The sequence below is a fragment of the Trachypithecus francoisi genome, unplaced genomic scaffold, assembly GCF_009764315.1.
Source record: "Trachypithecus francoisi isolate TF-2019V2 unplaced genomic scaffold, Tfra_2.0 Lachesis_group4, whole genome shotgun sequence".
NCBI lineage: Eukaryota > Metazoa > Chordata > Mammalia > Primates > Cercopithecidae > Trachypithecus > Trachypithecus francoisi.
In genome coordinates this window covers 107,985,146-108,006,629 of record NW_022681469.1, presented here as the reverse complement: position 1 = coordinate 108,006,629, position 21,484 = coordinate 107,985,146, and the positions used below count along the sequence as shown (strand labels likewise).

Sequence of the window (21,484 nt, the reverse complement as noted above, 5' to 3'; positions counted from 1 at the left end):
TTATGTGAGCTGCGCCCCGGCCCACCCACTTACACCCTTCCCTGCTTTCATTCCTTTGCAAGCCGGGCCTGGGAAGGGAATGGCTTGTGGGGAGGAAGCCCCCAGACAGGGCTGCCATGAATGGCAGCCGCGGGAGCCCTGGCAGCGCTGGACTCTCTCCTTTGAATCCCAGGCTGCTCTGGGGTTTCACTACCGAATAGCTCGGGGCACCCCCTCTTCTTATTCAGAAAGGCACACAGCACCATGGAAACGTCCCCAGGTTCCTGAGGCAGGCCCCATCTAATGGGGCTGGCCCTCGGGGCTGTCGCTGGGCCCGACTCCCAGGATCCAAAGGGGAGGTGCTGGCCAAAGGCCATTAGCTGGCACCCATGCAGAGACACACCACCCCGTTCCGCAGCCCGTCATTCATATTCCAAGCCCGACAGCAGTGCTGAAAGGAGCGAGGGATTCAGAGGCTTACTTCTTTTTTTTTCCTATTTCCCCCGGGGACCTTGGAGGAATCTCATATTTAAAACCGTCTTGGCAAGAGCTTGTGGTGACTCTCACTCGGTCTTTGAGGAGGCCCTCATGTACTGAGTGCATGCCTGGGAGCACCAAAAACTAGCGGGCTGGATGGGGAAGAGGAAGAGGGTCCTCCCCGTGTGCCTGTGCCTGTGTGCACGGATGTCCACGCTCACATACTTCCATGGCTATCCACACCCTGGCCCATGGCGGGTGGAGGCCTGAGGTTGGACCTTCTCTCTCCTTCTCTCGCCAGCTCTAGCTGAGAAGCCCCCACAGGCTACCTCCTCTCTGCTGGTGGGTCTGAACCCCTCAGGGAGATCACAGCTGGTGGCTGCAGTGGCAGCAAGCTTGCAGCGGGCGAGTGCCTGGTGCACCATGCTCTCCAATGCCACAGGCTCCTTCAGGCCCTACCAGCTCCTCTGCAAAGTGCAAGTCTACAAATGAACCACTTGCCAGAACAGCACACAGGCCAGCGGGGTGTAAAGATGGGCTCGGGGCAGGGCGCAGTGGCTCACACCTGTAATTCCAGCACTTCAGGAGGCCAAGGTGGGAGGATCGCTTGAGGCCAGGCATTGGACACCAGCCTGGGCAACATAGCAAGACCCTATCTCTACCAAAAAATTATTTTATTTATTTATTTATTTATTTATTTATTGAGATAGAGTTTTGCTCTTGTTGCCCAGGCTGGAGTGCAATGGCTCGCTGCAATCTCCACCTCCTGGGTTCAAGTGATTCTCCTGCCTCAGCCTCCTGAGTAGCTGGGATTACAGGCATGTGCCAGGCCGGGCGCGGTGGCTCAAGCCTGTAATCCCAGCACTTTGGGAGGCCGAGACGGGCGGATCACGAGGTCAGGAGATCGAGACCATCCTGGCTAACACGGTGAAACCCCGTCTCTACTAAAAATACAAAAACTAGCCGGGCGAGGTGGCGGGCACCTGTAGTCCCAGCTACTCGGGAGGCTGAGGCAGGAGAATGGCGTAAACCTGGGAGGCGGAGCTTGCAGTGAGCTGAGATCCGGCCACTGCACTCCAGTCCGGGCGACAGAGCGAGACTCCGCCTCAAAAAAAAAAAAAAGGCATGTGCCACTACACCCGGCTAATGTTTGTATTTTTAGTAGAGACGGAGCGTCACCATGTTGGCCAGGCTGGCCTCGAACTCCTGACCTCAGGTGATCCACCACCTGGGCCTCTCAAAGTGCTGGGATTACAGGTGTAAGCCACTGTCCCCCACCCCCAAAATTTTTTATATTAGCCAGGTCACATCTGTAGTTTCAGCCACTTGGGAGGCTGAGGTGTGAGGATCACTTGGGCCCAGTAGTTCAAGACTAGCCTGGGCAACTCAGCAAGACCCCATCTTTACAGAATTATTATTATTATTATTATTATTTGAGACAGTCTCGCTCTGTCACCCACCCTGGAGTGCAGTGGCGCCATCTCAGCTCACTGCAACCTCTGCCTCTTGGGTTCAAGCGATTCTTCCGCCTCAGCCTCCTGAGTAGCTGGGACTACAGGTGTGCGCCACTACACACGGCTAATTTTTCTATTTTTAGTAGAGACGGGGTGTCACCATATTGGCCGGACTGGTCTCAAACTCCTGACCTCGTGATCCACCCACCTCGGCCTCCCAAAGAGCTGGGATTACAGGCGTGAGCCACTGCACCTGGCCAGAAATTTTTTAAAAAGTGGTTGGGCAGCTGGGTGCAGACTTTGAGGCTGCAGTGAGCTATGATTGCACCACTGCACTCCAGCCCGGGCAAGACAGCAAGACCCTATCTCAATTTAAAAATGTACATATATTTCCACACACACACACATATATATGAGATCAATAGAGAGAAAATGGGGTTGGGCAAATGCCAGAGCCAACCTCAGTAAATATGGAGGCTTCAGACACACTCCACCCAGGATTCAGGGCCCCAGGGCAGGCAGCCACAAGCACGCAAAGCCACAGATGCACCTTGTCCCATGCAACAAAATATTGGAAAACAAAACCCAGATATCAGCTCCTTCTGGTTGTTTCCGTCTGTGTTTGATTCTTCAGGAAATTATTCTTTCCCTGCTCCTGAAACAAAAATGAAATCACATGTGGAGAAATGACTGCCTCATGCACGGACATTTTTGTGTCCTCATATCTCAGGATCTGAAATTCGACGGGGGACTGGGGTGTCAACAGGTGTATCCGAGTTCACGTGTGGCGGGGAGCTGGCGGCGGGACCCGTCCCTCCAGTTGGTTCTCCAACCCCAAGCCTGCACGACGACCACAGCAAAATGCCAGAAGCCCGGAGAAGTGGGGTTTCTGGAGCACATCGTTTGTGCAGCCTGAGCACATGGAGCAGGAACACACCTGGAGGTAAAGGGACAGCTTCACAGGCAATCAAGGTGCCCTGCAAAACAACTTTTTATGTAAAAGGCCAGTAATGAGAACAATGAGTTGCACAAGATGAAAACCATATATCCCTTCCAAAAGATCTGCCTAGACGTTCTGTATAAAATTAGAATAATTGTAAATACAAAATGTCAAAGACCAGCAGGTCCGCTCCTTCCTCTCCTAAGCCATCTCGACAGTTTTGCATTTCAGCTTCCAGATGTCGTTTCTGTTGCTTTTGAGGGTGCTTACCCAGCCGTGGTCTGTACCAGACAGGGTAGTTGGCACAGTGTAGGCACTGCCGGCAGGCCCTTGGGAGCTTGGCGAGGTGGGAGCCTTGAGAAATAGCTGGCTCGGACCCACGGCGGGGTTTGGGTGTCAACTCCTGGTCCTCAGAGAGTCCCTGAGCCACGTGAGAGCAAGGGCTGCTTCCAAAACCAAAGGGGAAATTTTGCAATCGTTTAGACGGGTTATACTAGAATCTCATTCAGATCTTAAAGGTTACTGGTGCTTTCTGCAGAAGGTTTTTATTCCTCAAAAATGCAGCCAAGCTTTGCTGTGCTTATCTTGGTGGATCTGAGCTAGGTTGGGCTATCTCTTCCTAATGCAGCTGGCTTTTTTATTTTTTATTTTTTTTGCAAGGAAGGGGGTTTCTGGTCTGTTGGAGGGATCAAGGGCATGGTCCTCATGTCTCTTGTCAGGAGACAAAAATAGACATTCAGCCGACAGACCACAGCCAGAGCGTGCGACCAGTGTCGTTTGGCTATTTTAGTCTCTTCTTAATACACAGACAAGCGAGCAAAGAAAAAGCTACTTTGTCCAACACTGGGCCCTGGGTTGGAGTTTAGCTCTGCTTGGCTCTGCCCGCTAGTCTCACAGTCAGGTCACTCACCCCATGCCTGGGGAAACGGTGGTCTTGGCGGTCTTCTCTGGCCCTTCCACCTCTTCTCCCTTGTGGGGACCACCCCAGCCCTCTCCCGACTTGCCCAGAGGCTGCACGCCTCTCTGGCATCACAGTCCGCACAGAAACTGGCTGTAGGACCCCACTGAAATCTCCCGGGTGCTAGCTTTGTGCCCCAGGCACACCCACCTCATTTCTGCCGCCTTTCTGCTGGTTTCTGGTCTCTTTGGTCCCAGCCCCTCCCTGCACTCTCTCTGCAGCTGTGTCTGGTGGGTGACGTGAACCAAGGGACACCCAGGGTCATGGCACTACCTGGATTCAGTTTGGTCATAATAGGCCATCTGTCCCTGGCTTCTGAGCCTGGAGCCTCCTCCTCTTTCTCCCCCTCCTGGATGAGCAGGACACGCTGGGGAGACAGCGTCCTACAAACGCCTCCTAAGAGCTGTGCCCTGTGCCAGGAAAGCTTCCTGTATCTCCAAGGATGTCTGTGGAGCCCTCCAGCTGGTTCCTCTGCTGAGGTCTGAGAGCAGCAGGAATAGGCCTCAGGGGAGGGGGAGGGGACAGGACTCTAGGGGAGAGCACACCTCCGGGTAGCTGCACCTGTGGCTCACCAGCCCCCTGCACTGGGGCCAGCTTCAGCCTCAGCAGTGTCGGCTCAACAGGTGTGGCTGCTGTCAACACAGTGGGGCCAGGCCCTGGAGACGGACATTTTCTGTGTCTGCTTGTTTAAAGGGCATGCTATGGAGAAAGAGTATGTTAGTTTAAAGCTGGGCTACCTAACAGCCTCTGATAGCAGATACAGCTTTGCTGCCATTCTTTAAGTTCAAGGTGATGTGGAGGCGTTGCAGTGACAATCAGGACACCGTGAGCAACACGTGCCGCCAATGTCTACCCCGAAGTGGTGGGCGGGACCTTCTTTGGCACTTAACGCTGGGGCAGAGGTCCCTTTCATGGGGACTCACTCTTGACTTCCAGTCTCCCCTGGGAGCTGTCTACTTTCCCAGGCCCTGCCAGCAGCCCCAGCAGCTCCGCCCAGCCTACTCCACCTACCGCTCCAACAGCCCGGCCCCGTCCATGGCTTGCCTCTCCCATGGCTCAGTCCCGTCCATCCACAGCTCACCCCTCCCATGACTAGGCTCCGCCCACAGCTTGCCCCGCCCATGGCTAGGCCACGCCCATGACACCCCTCCCATGGCTCCATGGGCTTCTCTTCCCCTCCTGCCTAAATTCCTGCAGGACCAGAACCCCTGGCCCCCAGGCCCTGGGGCAGCGGGCAAGGAGGCCTCTCCGCTTGGTGCTGTCTCCAAGGAACAAAACCACACTGCAGTGTTCCAGGACCACAGAACAGCCGGGCGGGCTGTCCCCAGCAAAAGGGACTGGTGACCAGCACTGGACACTGGGCATCAGCTGAAGACACAGGCTTGAGAATGCATTGCCATTTACCCAGAGAGCTTCAAGACAGACGCTGGCTTTTAACAGAGCAGTCCAGCTGCACCAAAGGAGGACATGGTGGTTTATGTATGCAACATTCTCCGCCAAGCCCGAGGCAGGAACGCCCTCTCCATACCTGTAACCCAAAGCTCTAGGCCACTGGTTCCCAAGAGTGAGCATGTCCCACAGAAACAGCTTGGTTTAACAAGAGGGAGCAGCTGCCACAAGAGAACGGAGAGTCTCCCCCAGAGAACATGCAGGTGTCTCACTTTCTCAGGGCTTTCGAGGTAGACTGGCTCTTAGGACTGCAGCTTTGAGCTGGCAAGCAGGGATGACTGGGACAGTGCCCCAGGGAGTGGACCCGGGCAGGTGGGGTGAAGGCAGGGGGCCTGTATCAGTTACACAGTCTGTCAAGTTACCAGCCAGTTCAGTGGAAAAAAAAATGGACTTGACAACCCACAGACCAAATAAGGAAAAGACGTACACAAGCCAGGATCCCCGCTGACTCAGTTCCACCCACTGTAGAAACAGAGCCTAAGTGGAGAGAGGAGCCAGGCTGCGAACCGCAGGGTGGGGCGGGTCCTGCACTTTGGGGGGCTCCATCCCTGACTGGAAGAGGACAGGCTACACTGGGGACACCTGTGTCCTCCTCCCACAGGGCAGATGGACATGCAGAGCCTACTCTCTCTCTTCTACAAGCCACTGTGTTGGGGCCATCGGCCTTTTGACTGCCGTGGAGGACGCCCCAGGCTCAGCCTGGGTGACTCAGAAAGAAGCCATGCGGCAGAAGAGGTGCCCAGGGGTTAGCCTGTCCCAGTGGACAGAAGCCTTGGGAGAAGCCGTTGGCTGCGTAGGAAGGGGCTTTCTAACATTGGGTCTTTCCTGAGACAGCAGCCAGCCCCGGCAGGAGTCCCCACAGGGGTGCTATGGAGATGCAGACACTAGGCCTGGGCTGTGCAGGGGTCTAGATGCCCCTGAAGGCCCGCCCAGGTCTAAGGCTCTTCCTCTTGACGCCCCAGCAGGGGCTAATCTCACACAAAAGCAAGAGATGGGCACTAGACATTGTGCGCTTCCCCCAGGAACTCCCTCCCAGGCCTCCGCAGCCGCTGCCTCCAAGGGCTCCTCCCAGGCCTCTGCAGCCGCTGGCTCCAAGGGCTCCTCCCAGGCCTCCGCAGCCGCTGGCTCCCCAGGCTCCGCACGCCCAGCCCAGCCCAGCCCAGGCCAGCAGTGGAGCTGGGAGTGTAGAGGCCGCATACGTGGGGTGATGGGGACTGTCCCAGACACCACATGCAACACACCCCACCACGAGCCTGTGCTCTCCCTTGGAACGGCGAGCCTGCCTCCTCACCCTCCTCTCCTCTCCTTCCCCTGGGTAGCCCCACAGAGGCTAAGGCACCCGCTGCCGGTTTGGGAACAGACATCACCCTGATGTTCTCAAAAGCAAGTGTGATGCTGCTTTTGTGATTATAATTTGGAATTAAAGAAAAGACTTTATCTCCACAGTGACAGAATCCAACCAAACTCCTTCCTGGGAAGGGCAGCTCTGGAGGGCGGTGTTCCAGGGGGTAGCGAGGGTGATGGGAAAGGATGGTGTGGGCAGGTGGGGCATGGAGTAGGCTCATTTGGGGACCTGGGTGTCTTTAGCTCCTCACTGGCTTGGGACATGCCGTGTTTTGCTGTGGGGATGGGGGAAGCCGGTCTCACACCTTCCTAAGGCACAGCGGGGCGCCTCTGCCTGGCCTACTGGGCCAAGATCGAAGCAAATCCTGGTTGTTGTGGGTGTCACCAGGAAGAGGGGGTGTGGTGTCGGCGCTAGCTGCGGACAGCAGCTCCTCATGGTCAAGGTCGTGGGCAGGTGGCGAAGTGGTCAGATAACATGTCACTACAGGGCTCCCTGGTGTCCGCAAGCTCACGGCAGACGTGTCTGTCGGCACTGAAAACCCACCATCCCAGCTGCAGCTGGAGACCAGGGGGATGCGAGCCGCTGGCCCTCCCCGGAGAATAAAGTAAAGGCATTTGGGTTTCCTTCCACAAGCAAAAGCACAGAGAGACGACGCCGATGTTGAGATGTTAAGTAGGTATCATTCTTCTCCTAACACGACAAATTATCTTTCCAGTCGTGGCTCCTGTGTCCTCAGCAGTGCTGCCATCACGTCATGGAGACAGTGACGGGGACCTAGACTGGAAAGGTCTTCTTCGTGGGCAGAGACGGGGCGATGACAATATCGTCGGAATCATCGGAGTTGACATCATCCCCAGGTGGAGGTGCCACGGGCTGCGGCCCTGCGGGAGAGGGGTCTGCGGAAATGAACCACAGGGAGACGGGTCAGCCACGCTGACCTCAGGAGCTGCCACCACAGACACCCTTACACTGTCTGGTCTTCCCCGGCAGGTAAGACGGTGGCTACCCCCAGAAGCAGTAAGCCATGGGGCACACAGGACCGCAGGACCAACTCACACACCTGCCAGAAAGCCTCGCTCTCCTAACCTTCACACTCAGCTCTGAGTATCACCATTCCCCAAATCCAAACTCCTGCAAAAGCAGACATTTGCCAGCACGGAGGAACCTGGAGTCTGCGCTGGAGGAATTCCCCGGAAGTCGTTCCCACAGCAGCAGCCCAAGAGTCTGGGGCCTGGCCGGGCGGCTACCTGTGCATAGGAGCGTTTCTGCTGGGTGCAGTGGCTCACGCCTGTAACCCCAGGACTCTGGGAGGCCGCGGTGGGAGGGTGGCTTGAACTCAGGAGTTCTAGACCAGTCTGGGCAACGCGGTGAGACCACATCTTTAAAAAAAAAAAAAAAAAAAGCCAGCTTCCCTGTTAACTCGCTGGCCACTGGTATGGAAGGCAGGAGGGGGCAAGGCACGGATTGCTGTGAGCCTGCAAGCTGCTTGGCCATTCCCCCTTGGATGCTACTTCCTTCATAAGCATCTAGAGTGTTCAGAACTTTTAATCCACTCTAGAATGGGAAGCCACCTACAGACAGGATGGGGGTGGGTACCAGAGCTGAAGAAGGGACCGGCCCTACCACACCAGCAGCCCCAGAGCTCCTCGCCAGGGAGCCTGACTCTTACTGTCTTGAAAGATGAAAGTAAAAAAGTAACAAACTGCTGATGTGAGATGTTAAAAAGGGAAGGAAATGGCAATTCGGCCACGCTGCAGATACTGTAACTGTGTCAGCTTTTTTTTCCTGCAACTTCCAAGAAAATTCATATTAAAGGGGAACCTTAGGAAATTAAAAACAGTTTTCATGCTAATCTTCAAAAACCACCAATCAGCTCAAACAAAAGCTCGATTTATACTTTTCCCAGAGACACTTCCTTAGGTCAATCAAGCCGAATCCCTGGGTCACTGGGATGAACTTGCCCCTTCAAAATCACTTGCGTTTCGCAAGAGAGAAGGGCAGCACCAAGGCCCGCTTTAGCCCCTGATCAAAGCCTCTAAAGGTCACCGAACGCAGGGTCTGGTGAAGCCGGCAGAACAGTGGAAAACCTTTTGCAGAGCCCGTGAGTCACAGGCCGGCCGGACGGCTTTGCGTGTCTGCACATTCTCCCCGAAACCCCAGGTGGCTCATCTTTTTGTTGAGCTTTACAAATGGAGGTTTTGGAGCGAATATCAAAGTTCAAAGTTTTCTAGCTCTGACAAAACTAGGTTAAAAAATGACTGAAAAGAAAAAAACGTGATTTCATCTGTGGTATTTCCAGGTCAAACGTGGTATATAGTTCTTAGCTCGTGCAGGAGACTCTCTAAGACACAGCCCCTAACAGGACCCGCTGGGGAGGCAAGGCTTTCGGGCTCCAGGTCTGATGTGGGCCCCAAAACGGCCTCTTCCCGACTCCGTGACTCCGCGTCAACACAGGAGGGATCTCCTAAGAAAGCAAGGCCTCCGCCCACCATGGGCCCCCGCACTTACTGGAGCGGTGCTGGGGGGCCGCCGCCTCCCTGGGCCCGTCCTGAAGGGACATTCTCATTAAGGCGTGAGGGTCCCGGGCAGGCCTCACCCTTCCTTAACCCCCGGCCTTCATCACCCTCATCCTCTGGGCTCACAACAGCCTCTTCCTTTGTGGTTTTCCTTGCTGTTCTGTCTCCTCCCTCCCTGACTCCACCCTGGAGAGCTAAGGACTCAGCACAGCAAAGCCCTTCACCTAACACTACCCACACGACATAGCCCTGCACGCCACACTCCTCAACAGGGTCTCAAGGCTGCCCTTCTCCATCTCCCGACAGTCCCGTGTCTCAACACTGTGCCTCTGCACTCATCCTCCCTTTACAGGAAGCGTCAATGAGGGGTTTCTAATTGCAGGATAAGACACGGGATCTCAGGTCTACGCAGAGCAGCATAGATTTGGGGGTGCAGAGCGGCTTTTGAGCTGTCTAGCCTGTTCTCTACTTTGCACATGAAGGGACTGACGGCCAGAGAAAGGCAGGGCCCTGCTGGGGCATCCCCGTCAGCTCCGGGCAGCTGCGGCAGAGCAGGGATGAGGCCTCACCCGAGGGTGTGGCATCCTGTAGCGCCAGCGGCTTCTTCATTGACTGTTTTTGGGCTTTAACAAAATAGAAAAGGAAACAATAACACAGTTTTACTTAACAAACAAACGGGAGAAATGCTGGTCCGAAGGAGGAAGCTACCTGGGTCCCATTGGAGCTGAGAGTAAAAATAAAGGCAGCCAGGACCTCTGCAGCTCCAGGGACAAGGGACAAGCTGGGCCAAGGGGGGCTCTGTTGGGGGCCTTCCTGGCATAAAGCGACGCTTATTTCAGAGGCAGTTCCAGATGAGAGACTCCTCCCTTCCGTCCTGACACAGCCCGGCCTTCCTGGAGGTGGCCACTCTTTGGCTGGGACCTCAGCAGACCAGCTGCCCTGGTGCCAGAATCCAAATGAATGAAATTACCAGGAGGAGCTGCGAGGAAGGGTGGGGAGGAGGTGTCCCCGTGTGTGGCTGAAGCTGATCTCCTCTTCGTAGAAGCTGCGGCGGTGGTTCTTTTACCGGTAGCGCTGGAAAAAAGAAAATGCCAGCTGATTCTGCCTTTAGAGAGTACAAGCCTCTCTGAGGTTTACGACAGGCTTCACTAATTTGCCTGGAGGCAAGTATTCCAGTGAAAGCAAACACACAGCCACCCCTGAGCCCCACGGCCAGCCCTGTACCCGAGATGTACCCAGGGTCCAGAAATGTCCGGCTATGAAGAGCCTCAGACACGTCCCCTGTGCATCTCCTCAGGGACCATGCTGAGGTCAGGCCAGTTCGGTTTTATAAGCTGGCCTCAGACGGCTCCCTTCCCTGTCTCCTGTCTGGGTCAGCCCAGCTGCCATTCCCCAGGGACGTGGTTGCAGGTTGCATGGCCCTCCACGTCCTGGCTGAGGCTCGCTGTCCAGCGACGGGTCCCCGACTCCTGAGCCCATGGTGTGTCCCAGGCCACATGGGATCAGGACCACGAGATGCAGATGCGGCCTTGGAGGGAGAAACTGCTCACTTGGAAGTGCTGGGTGGCTGCGCGTCTCCACCATGGAGGCCGAGAACCAGAGCAGTCTGTGATAAGAGGGGAACAAGCCCCACGCAGGGTGAAGCAGAGGAGGGTGAGGGAGTGGGGCCGTCTCTTCCCCCTACTCTAAACTCCCCCTCTGCCCAGGCTCACTTCAAGGGGTTTTGATTTCTGACACCAAGAGAGTCCTAGCAAATCCACCGAGAGGCCTGTAGGAACGCTGCCATCTAGACCCCATACGTGTCGCCTGTCATATGCCATGTCCAACACTGAGGTCACATCACAGTTTTCTTTCAAAGGGATGACGTATCAGCACAGCCGAAAGCCAGGCCAGACTGATGGCGACCTGAGCTACACGGTGTCTGAAGCTCCTCTTCTTATCTCCTCCCAGCAGGGAAGAAGCGACTCTGGAAAGGCTCCCGAGGATCAGAACTTCCAGCCCGCTCCACGTCCGTGGTGCAGCAGGGAGTCCTCACGACGCGAAGCCTTTACTCAGGCCCCAAACTGAGGTCCCGCTGGCAGGCGGCAGGTGATGCTCCAGTTCCCGCTACATGCCCTGCGCCCAGTGCTCTGTGCCCACTGCAGTGGGCAGCCTCCTGCGCTGCGTCTGTGTCGCAGGGGGCATCCCTGTGACCCCGACTCACCTGTGCCTGGCCCGGGCCAGGTGTGCCCGCAGAGCGGACTGGATGATGACGATGGCCTCCTCCTGCGCAGGGCTGCCCTCGGTCTGGGCGATGGGGCTTGGAACACGGGGCACGGGAGAGCTCTGGGGCGCAAGGACAGTAGGGAAGACGACTATTTGGCAGCCCCCTGCTGGCTCCCGGTGCTCGGCCCCGGGCACACCCTGGGTGTAAGGGAGACGGGCAGAGCTCAGTTTCCATTTCAGGTGGCCCTGCCTCCCGGGAATTGCTGGTCAGTGAGCAGCCTCCTGGCAGCGGGTTCTGAATTTTTAAACTGTAGGGATTCTTAAACAAACACCTGGTCCTCCTTACAGAGGAGGGGCTGGCATGGCCTGTGTCTATCTTTGGTAGTTTTTAGCTACATCTTCATGGAGCTATTTGACTCTCCGGCAGCTCAAGGCAATCTGGCCCTAATGCCATACCCATCCGGGGCCTGTGCAGAGGGGCCTGTGTGGCCTGCGTGGCCAGGGATGGAGTGGAGGGGATGCCTGGTGGGCGGGCGGGGATGTGGAGGCTGAGAGGTGCCCTGGGCTTTCTCAGTGGATGGAGTGTGAGATGAGCAGCTCTGGAGATGGCCACTGGGATGTCCAGCGCCCCGACGTTACCTGGTCTGGGAGGCCTGGCATGCTGGGCAGCTCTGAGCCACATGCTTTGCTTGCTAAGAGCTTTGTCCGCGCCAGATGTCCCCTGAAAGCTGCCTGAAGCACCACAGCTGCCTGTCAGGGAAGGAAGCAGGGAGAGAAAAGCGGATGTGAATGCCCGGGGCAACGGCGGGCGAGAGGGAGGCGCCGAGGGGAGAGCTGCCTCGGCGGTAGGAACGCAACTCCTCTCACTGCTGCGCAGCCAGTCTCCCAAAGAGCCTTCCGCACTCCCACTCACCCCAGTCCGTGAGACATTCACTGGCACCCCAGGGAGCACAGGGCGCGGCGCCTGTCAGCACGGTGGGGACTCTGGGAATGGGAAGGGCTCGCTGCTCACTGCAGTCCCTTTCAGTGGCTAATAGGAGCTGGTATTTCACACATGGTTATGTTTTCACGTTGGAGCGTTTTTCCGGGTTGGAATAGTTTACTGGTTTCATCGACTTTCCATATACGTTTTCTAAATCAAGCAAGGGGCAACAGGACCTCTAAAGTGATCTGAAGAGAATAATTTATCCTTTGAGCTTAATCTTAAATGATTTTCTTAGGAAATGTGGCCGGGTGCAGTAGTTCATGCCTGTAATCCCAGCACTTTGGGAGGCTGAGGCAGGATGATCACTTGAGGCCAGGAAATTCAGACCAGCCTGGGCAACATAGCAAGACCTTGTGTCTACAAAAAATTAGCTGGGCATGGCATACACCTATCATCCAGTGCTTTGGGAGGCTGAGGTGGGAAGATCCACTGAGCCCAGGAGTTTGACACCAGCCTGGTCAATATGGTAAAAACCTGTCTCTACTGAAAATACAAAAATCAGCCAGGCGTGGTGGTGCATGCCTGTAGTCCCAGCTACTCAGGAGGCTGCAGCATGAGAATCGTTTGCAGCTGGGAGGCAGAGGTTGCAGTGAGCCAAGATTGGGCCACTGCACTCCAGCCTGGGTGACACAGTAAGACTCTATCTCACTCCGTGAGAAGTCCACGCTCCATTTTCGGGGAAGCACTTATTTTTGAACAATCTGCCTCTAGCCCTGTGAGCCCTCCCAGCCTGATATGGGCAGCTCTCAAACACGTTAGGAGAATGACAAGCATGCCCACCGAGCCCCACGCCAAATGAGGTTAGCAGGCTTGCCGCTGCTGGAACAGAAAGCACCTTTGTTTTGTCTTAAAGCAAGGGGAAGAACGCTGGGGTGGGAAAAGAGCTCCGCAGGGGAGGGCGAGGCAGTGCTCGCTATCAACAATGAACGATCCGCCACAGTGTGGTGACCACATGGAGGCTGCCCAGAAGCGTCCGGTAAAGCGGCTGCCAGGTACAGGGGGCTCTGCACCAGCCGGAGGGGTGAGAGGGGCATGCATCTCCATCACACCACACACTGCGCACACACTGGCAAACCCCACGCCCACCACAGCCCCACACAGGCAGCCTCACTGCTGTCTTTAGAGATGAGGACCCCGAGGCATGGGGGGGCGCCAGGGAGAGAAGCAGGATGGGGAGACGGCACCCACCACTGACTGGCCCATTGGCCGAGGAGCCCGGGTCCCCTCACCCACTCGCTGGAGGGCATTTACCGAATGCCTCCCACATGCCAGGCGCTAGTCTAGGCACCAGAGGTGTTGTGGCAAAAAGAGCTTGCATTCTGACGGGAGGCCGGCAAGAATAACCACAAAGTGAGATGCCAGGCAGGGGCATGTGCTAGGAACCACAGCCGGCTGTGGGGCCGGGAGCCTGGGCAGGCTGTGGTGAGTGGGCAGGTGGGAGGCTGACGTGCTGGAGACCTCAGGATGAGGGCCTGAGGGCTGCTGGAGGATGGGAGAGACTGTCAGAGACGGGGATGTTGGAAGTTGCCACTGCAGATGTGTCAGATGGGTATGGACAAGAGTGTGGCTGTGGGGCAGGTTCAGGGACGAGGAGGCCAGGCATGGAGGGGCTGCAGAACCGAAGGCTGAAGACTAGGGTAGTGGCGAGCAGGGGGCCCTTCCTCAGGGACAGTGTGGTGAGCCAGGTGGGCAGTCCAGCTACCTGCTCATGGAGGGCGCTCACGCGGCTGTGACCTGGCTTTCAGATGCCAACATTCTCCCACTGCAACTGCGCACAGGCCACCAAGCCTGGTGCGCCACCCACACTTGTGACCATTCTGGCTGTCCTGACTGCAGAGTATGAACCCCGTGAAATTTGGACAGTGTCTGGCTGGTCTGTTACAAGCTCCTCACGTGCCTGGCACATGGCAGGAGCCCAGCAAACACTTGTGGATGAGTAATGTGGCCAAGGGGAAGGGGACAATGGGTGGGGCAGGGGGAAGGCAAGCCCCGCCCTGATGGCAGAGCTGTCAACCCTGCTGGCATCAGATACACCGGGGGAGTGTGAGGACAAGCGGGTGCAGGGTCTGCCCTACCACGGAGAAGCAGCTGCTGGTGAGGAAGAAGGCAGCGTGAGAAGCCCTGTGGCCCGGCGGCCGCACTGAGTGACTGGGGCTGGGGCCTCTCCCGCGGTCTAAGTGGAAATACACTGCTGTCCCCGAAGGGGCCCTAAAGGAGAGGCGAGCATCTGAGGCCACCAGGATTCTAGCAAAATAAAGATCTCACTTTCTAGCTCCTCTCTAAAAAGGATCATGGCTGGAACTGCACTGTTTATCCATCTGTCAGTTCTCAGCTGTGGGTGACATACTCAACCTCCATTCCAGTTCCACGCCCTCGCCCTGTCTCAGACTCCTCATCCCGCCGGCTCTGCTAGGACACCCTCCCCTCACTTCCTGGTGCAGCGAGCTCTGACATGTGTCCCATGAGGCCCATCTTGCATGTCACCCCTCACAGGGACCTCCTGGCCTTTGTGTGCAGGGCTGGCCGCCCCCAGCGCCACCCCGGGCTGTAACCACTTGTTCAGTTGTGTGTCTGAGCCTCTGAGTCCCAGAGCCTCTGAGACTGTCCTATGCAGGGCTGGTGATCAGTGAATGTGCATGAAAAGAATAAATGGAAGAAAGGAATGAATGAAGAGATTTTGAAAGTGGAAAATTATCCAAATATTTATTTGATGTTTCTATGTCTTATGTATGTTATACTTAATGTTGGGGTCTGGGATGGTTTCTTGAAAAGAAGGACTTACCGGGCATGGTGGCTCATGCCTGTAATTCCTGCACTTTGGGAGGCCAAGATGGGCGAATCACCTAAGGTCAGGAGTTGCAGACCAGCCTGGCCAACACGGAGAAACCCCATCTCTACTAAAAACACAAAAATTAGTCGGGTGTGACAGTGCACACCTGTAATCCCAGCTACTAGGGAGGCTGAGGCAGGAGAATCGCTTGAACCCAAGAGACGGAGGTTGCAGTGAGCCGAGGTTGCACCACTGCACTCCAGCCTGGGCCACACAGCGAGATTCTGTCTCAAAAAAAGTAAAGAAAAGAAAAGAAAAGGACTCAACGCATCTTTAAATATCCCCTCACCTACTTTATAACAAAATACAAATCCGTATTTCGAAACTGATGAAATAAACCTCACTTACCTCATCCAGAACAGCTTTTTTTTTCTGAAAGAAAGAAAAAATACATGAATAAACACGAGAAGGATGAATGTTTCCCCACACAGTGGTTTTCAGCCCTTGATCTTGCCAACAGGCGTCGATCAAGCTAACAAGAGGCCTGGCTGCCCTGGCTCCTCCCTCCCGAGCTGCCAGGGCCCAGCAAACAAACGCCTTTGTAAGGAGGACGAAAGTGAGAGGCAGAATGAGGATGGCGGGAATTCTCCGGGAGTCACGAGGTGGCCTGAGCTGCAGATGAAGGGATGTGTCTGTGCTGTGTGCCGGTCCTCTGGCTGTGCAGAGGAGACTCCATTAGGCCAAGCTGTGCAGCTAAGGAGGTGGATGTGGGCCCAGTGTGAGAGCCCTCTCACATCACAGGTGTCCGGACCACTGTCCTTTCTGGATAAGTCCCAGAATTCGGAGGCTGAGGCTGCCTGCTGGGGATGTTATGAAGGGGACTTTGGTTCAGGGGTCTGGATCACTGGCCTCAACCTGACTGGTCATCAGTCACCCTTGGGTGTCTTGGGAAGTTTCTGTGGCTGCAGCTGACACACAGCATCACAGTCAGCAGAGAGGGTCTCTCGGAGCACGTGTTCTTATAGATGTGAACGAAGTCCTTCCCAGATGTTGATGCCAAAATAATCAATATGCACTTAAGGGCATGGAATGGCCACGGCCAGATAACAGGTACATCAGCCGGCTGATTTTCCATAGTCATCAGAGTGCACAGCCCACATTTGTACTACTGTACACAGGATCTGTCCCTTGGGAGATTAAGGAGGAACCGAGTACAAGGACCAACAGAATGTAAGATGGAAGCAAAGAAATATATACACTGAATAAGAGAGAGACAGAGAGAGACAGACAGACAGACAAGCCAGCATCTGCTCAGCACCTGAAGGGAAGTCACTAAGTTTTCTCCCACCCTTTTGGGAGGACCATGAGTTGGCCCCTCGAATAAGGAAACTGCTTTTCAGACGAAGACAGCTGTGACATGAAGGGCACTAAGGCCACAAGGGGAAAGGTGGTGGGGACGGACCTCATGGAGGCCAAGCTGTCCCCTATAAACTGCTGGCTAGTTACCAAGGGAAACTCGTTTCTTTAAAATGGCGAAAGCCGGCCGGGCGCGGTGGCTCAAGCCTGTAATCCCAGCACTTTGGGAGGCCGAGACGGGCGGATCACGAGGTCAGGAGATCGAGACCATCCTGGCTAACACAATGAAACCCCGTCTCTACTAAAAAATACAAAAAGCTAGCCGGGCAAGGTGGCGGGCGTCTGTAGTCCCAGCTACTCGGGAGGCTGAGGCAGGAGAATGGCGTAAACCTGGGAGGCGGAGCTTGCAGTGAGCTGAGATCCGGCCACTGCACTCCAGCCCAGGCGACAGAGCGAGACTCCGTCTCAAAAAAAAAAAAAAAAAAAAAATAGCGAAAGCCAGCAGCCATGACCAGGTAAGAAACACAAACGGGCCGGCCTGAGGGGATGGGGGTACACAGCCTCAATGTGAGACATTCTTGCCAAAAGCAAACCTGGGTGAATCAGAGCTGGAGACCTTCTTTCTCATTTATGGGAAATTAAGGGGACAGAGGAATAAGTTAATGACCCCACAAGGAAACAGATCCAGGACAGGGAACATTCTGTAACACACTGGCCTGCTCTCTGCCAAAGAAAATGTCTTTAGGCCGGGCACGGTGGCTCACGCCTGTCATCCCAGCACTTTGGGAGGCTGAGGCGGGCGGATCACGAGGTCAGGAGATCGAGACCATCTTGGCTAACACGGTGAAACCCCGTCTCTAGTAAAAATACAAAAAATTAGCCGGGTGTGGTGGCAGGCGCCTGTAGTCCCAGCTACTCAGGAGGCTGAGGCAGGAGAATGGCGTGAACCCGGAAGGCGGAGCTTGCAGTGAGCTGAGATCCGGCCACTGCACTCCAGCCTGGGCGACAGAGCGAGACTCCATCTCAATAAAAAAAATTAAAAAAAAATAAAAAAAGAAAGAAAGAAAATGTCTTTAAAAAGAAAAAAAAGGCCAGGTGCAGTGGCTCACACCTATAATACCGGCACTTTGGAAGGCAAAGGCAGGTGGATCACCTGGGGTCAGGAGTTCGAGACCAGCCTGGCCAACATGGTAAAACCCTGTCTCTAATAAAAATACAAAAATTAGCTGAGCGTGGTGGTGCACGCCTATAATCCCAGCTACTTGGGAAGCTGAGGCAGGAGAATTGCTTGAATCCAGGAGGCAGAGGTTGCAGTGAGCCAGGATCATGCCACTGCACTCCAGCCTGGGCGACAAGAGCAAAACTCCATCTCAAAAAAAAAAAAAGAAAAAGAAAAAACATCTAGGTGCAGTAGCTCACACCTGTAATCCCAGCACTCTGGGAGGCTGAGGCAGGTGAACGGCTTTAGTTCAGGAGTTCAAGACCAGCCTGGACAACATGGCAAGACTCGTCTCTACAAAAATTGGCCAAGTGTGGTGGTGCCTGCCTGTAGTCCCAGCTACTTGGGGGACTGAGGCCGGAGGATTGCTTGGTCCCGGGAGGTCGAGGCTGCAGTGAGCTGCGATTGTGCCACTGCACTCCAGCCTGAGTGACAGAGTGAGACCCTGTCTCTATGAAAAAAGAAAAAAAAGGCTGGGTGTGGTAGCTCATTCCTGTAATCCTGGCACTTTAGGAGGCCAAGGTGGGTGGATCACCTGAGGCCAGGAGTTCGAGACCAGCCTGGCTAATATGGTGAAATCCTGTCTCTACCAAAAATACAAAAATTAGCTTGGCGTGGTGACGGGCACCTGTATCGCAACTACTTGGGAGGCTGAGGCAGGAAAATTGCTTGAACCTGGGAGTCGGAGGCTGCAGTGAGTCCAGATCGTGCCACGGCACTCCAGCCTGGACAATAGAGCAAGACTCTGTCTCAGAAAAACAAACAAACAAAATCGGCCAGGGTGACCCGTTCGTTAAAGAAAAGAAAGGGTGGGGGCTGCTGTGAACCACACTAAGGAGATGTAACCAACCAACCCCCAGGCTCTGGTGGGAGGTGGGCTGAGAACCGCCATGACTGAATGCTGGTGGGAAACAGAGAGCTGCAGGCGGCATCTCGGGATGTTTGGGGAATGTGAATAGGAAGGGCCGGTAGGTGAGGATATAAAGCTGCTGTGACAGTCTGAGGTGCGGTCACAGTGCTGTGGTCAGGTAGGAGAAGACACTTTTCCTTAGAAGATACATGCTAATATTTTATAACATCTAAAACTTACTTTCGAATAGTTCTGGAAGAAAACTGTATGAAAAGAAATCTGGCGAGATGTTCAGTATTGCACAAAATGCACCCAGAACGGATGAGTCAGTGTGTGAATGAGGTTTTTATTTTCTGTATGTTACGGTACTCGGACACCTCGGGCCCGGCTGGCCCCCCAGGCCTAGTCATTCCTAGAGAGTGCGTGGCTTGCCTTGGAGCACGAAGACTCACAGGGAGCAGCCCGGGTTGCCCTGGGGAGCCTCACCTTGTGCTTGTACACCTTCCACTGGGCCTGCAGCACCCTGGCCGCGGCGTCTCTTCTCCCAGCAGAGCAGGGGGAGCGGGGCCACAGGAGCCCCTCCTCACTGGACTCCGGCCGCCAGTCTTGCTCGCAGTGCCTGCTGCTGGGAGTGGGAGCTGGGAGCTCTTGGGCCTGCAGGAAATTGAAGGAGTAAGAGGACGATGAAGCCAGGGCAGGGACGAGCAGTACCCGGCAAGGGGACAGGATATTACTCTGCATGGTGCGGCTGGGCTTATCAGGCGAGTCTTATGAATGTGGCGAGAGCTGTTCCACACTGGTCCGCAGGCCACATGACAGCGGTCTCCTGTACTGCTGAGAAACAGTGTCCAGGCGAGCACACACGTGCAGACACACTTCTCATTAAACTCCCTCAACTCTGGCCACACCTTCTGGGAGAGAGAGGACGCTTCTTCACACGGCCGTCACACACTCACTACACTCGGTCACATGTTGTTCCTGCAAGAATTGTTTTTCTGGGGTCCTTTTCTGTTTTCTAGTTTAACACTTTAAATTATAAACATGGGATTTCTGGGATTGAAGGCAATATATATATTTCTACCATGTTTTTTAAGGTAGAAACAAGCCAGGATTGCTATAACGACCATTGAAATAACCACGATTTCAGGCTGGGTGCAGTGGCTCACGCCTGTAATCCCAACAATGTGGGGGGGCCAAGCAGGGAGGATCTCTTGAGCCCAGGAGTTCAAGACCACCAGCCTGGCCAACACAGCGAGACCCCATCTCTATGAAAAAATTTTTAAAATACCCGGGTGTGGTGGCACACCACTGTGGTCTCAGCTACTCAGGAGGCTGAGGCAGGAGGATCGCTTGAGCCCAGGGGTCAAAGCTGCAGTGAGCCATGACTGTGCCTCTGTAGTCCAGCCTGGGCAACAGAATGAGACCGTCTCTAAAAAGAAAAAAGAAAAATTATGATTTCTAACACTGATGACTCCAAATGTATCATCCACAGGACACTACCCAGTACAAATGAAAAGGCCTCTCATGTCAAGAATGCAAGCTCGGTGGAAAGCATGCTGTTGCTGAAAGCCCTCCCCAGAAGGAGACACAAGACCGCTCCCAGTGCACACTGGGCCAGGCGCGGGCACAGGTGGCCTGTCCACAGACTTGAACAAACACAGAACGGATTGCACTGGCTTTTCATTATCTGTGTGTTATGACGCTTGGGCATCTGGGGCCTTGATGCCCCTCTGGGCCTGGCCAATTCCTAGACAGTGAAGGGCCTGCCTTTGGGCACGGCCATCCTATGCGAGCAACTAATCCAGTGCCCACACTCAGAATCGCCTCCTGCGTTGGGCCCCACACTCCAGGAGGCAATATTCCTCAGCCTTAATCACCCAGGGCCAGGTGCGGGACAGCTCAAGACCACCCTGTGGTCCTGCTGTTCTTCAAGCTTCCAGCCCGCTGGCCCTAACCAGCCAGCTCACCTCACCTCTCCCGCTCCTTCCCATGATAAAGGCCCTGGCCCAGGTCTTCTGCACATCCCTGCGGCCTCCGGGCCGACGTGCTGCTCCCGCGTGGCCTTGCATGCCCTGCCTTCTGTTTCTAGGGACCTGGAAGTGTAAACTTCCTAGGACAGTCACTTGCGTGTCTACACATCTTAACATCCCTGACCAAGATGCCCTGGGTACATCCACACAGCCAGCTGTTTCCAGATCCCTTTAGCTGTGGCACCAAGTTGCCTGGCACCAGCATTCTGGCCCTGGGCTTCCACATTCCGATTTTGTGACCCTAAGAAGAGCCTCATCTTCCCTCAGTCCTGACACATTTTCAGGCCTCTGTTCCGCTAAAGTGAGATCAGCTGTTAGTACGTGGCCCGTGCCAATGTGATCGGAAAGGTAAAATCAGCTCCTCAGAAGATAAATGAACATTTACTCACACAACTACAGACAGTTAAAAAAAATCTAAATGTTCACATGCTTATAAATTCCTTGAGGCAACTCTTAAACCCACTCTTGTCACTCCATTTAACCTGCAATTAATCATTCCCACGTGAATGCTAAGAGCTGATTCCCCCACTCAGAGAGCTGATCACTCAATCCCACTCTTCCTGTTCTCTAAAAGAGAAATGTTTCCCGAGGAGGAAAATAACACAAAGCTAATACATGCTTATTACGAAAAATTCAGACAACACTAAAAGAAAGTAAAAAAAAAAAAAAAAAAAAAAAAAAGGCTTATAACCCCACGACACAGAAAAGGCTGTATTTCAGCAGTATTTTCAGACATTTTTGTTTTCTTTCCCTCTCTGTCTCTCCTCTCTCTCTGCTTTCAGACATTGTTCTTTTCCCTTTCTCTCTTTCTTTCTTTTCTTTTTTTAGTGAGACAGGGTCTGGCTCTGTGGCCCAGGATGGAGTGCAGTGGTGCGACCTTGGTTCACTGCTGCCTCCCGAGCAGCTGGGACCACAGGTGGTGAGTTCCATTGGTTTTATCCACGAGCCCCT

General features: G+C 54.7%; 1 protein-coding gene across 16 annotated transcripts in view; it reads right to left on the bottom strand.

Moving 5' to 3' along the window:
* Positions 1–6,607: 6,607 nt before the first annotated feature.
* IQCE (IQ motif containing E) overlaps positions 6,608–21,484 on the bottom strand; it is a 51,410-nt gene continuing 36,533 nt past the window's right edge. For 7 of the 16 annotated variants that reach the window (XR_004433170.1, XR_004433168.1, XR_004433169.1 and 4 more), the window contains 6 exons: positions 18,990–19,157; positions 15,487–15,510; positions 11,963–12,073; positions 11,322–11,521; positions 9,111–10,192; positions 6,646–7,498 (listed from right to left, as the gene is read on the bottom strand). Coding sequence is in view for 6 of the 16 variants with exons in the window: in XM_033193796.1 (XP_033049687.1) it covers positions 7,377–7,498; positions 10,089–10,192; positions 11,322–11,521; positions 11,963–12,073; positions 15,487–15,510; positions 18,990–19,157 (729 nt within the window). In the remaining 10 variants the exon portion in view is untranslated. Of the gene's footprint in view, positions 7,499–9,110; positions 10,193–11,321; positions 11,522–11,962; positions 12,074–15,486; positions 15,511–15,535; positions 15,939–18,989; positions 19,158–21,484 lie in introns of those variants that run through there. The other 9 variants (XR_004433166.1, XR_004433165.1, XR_004433167.1 and 6 more) reach the window with 6 other exon arrangements.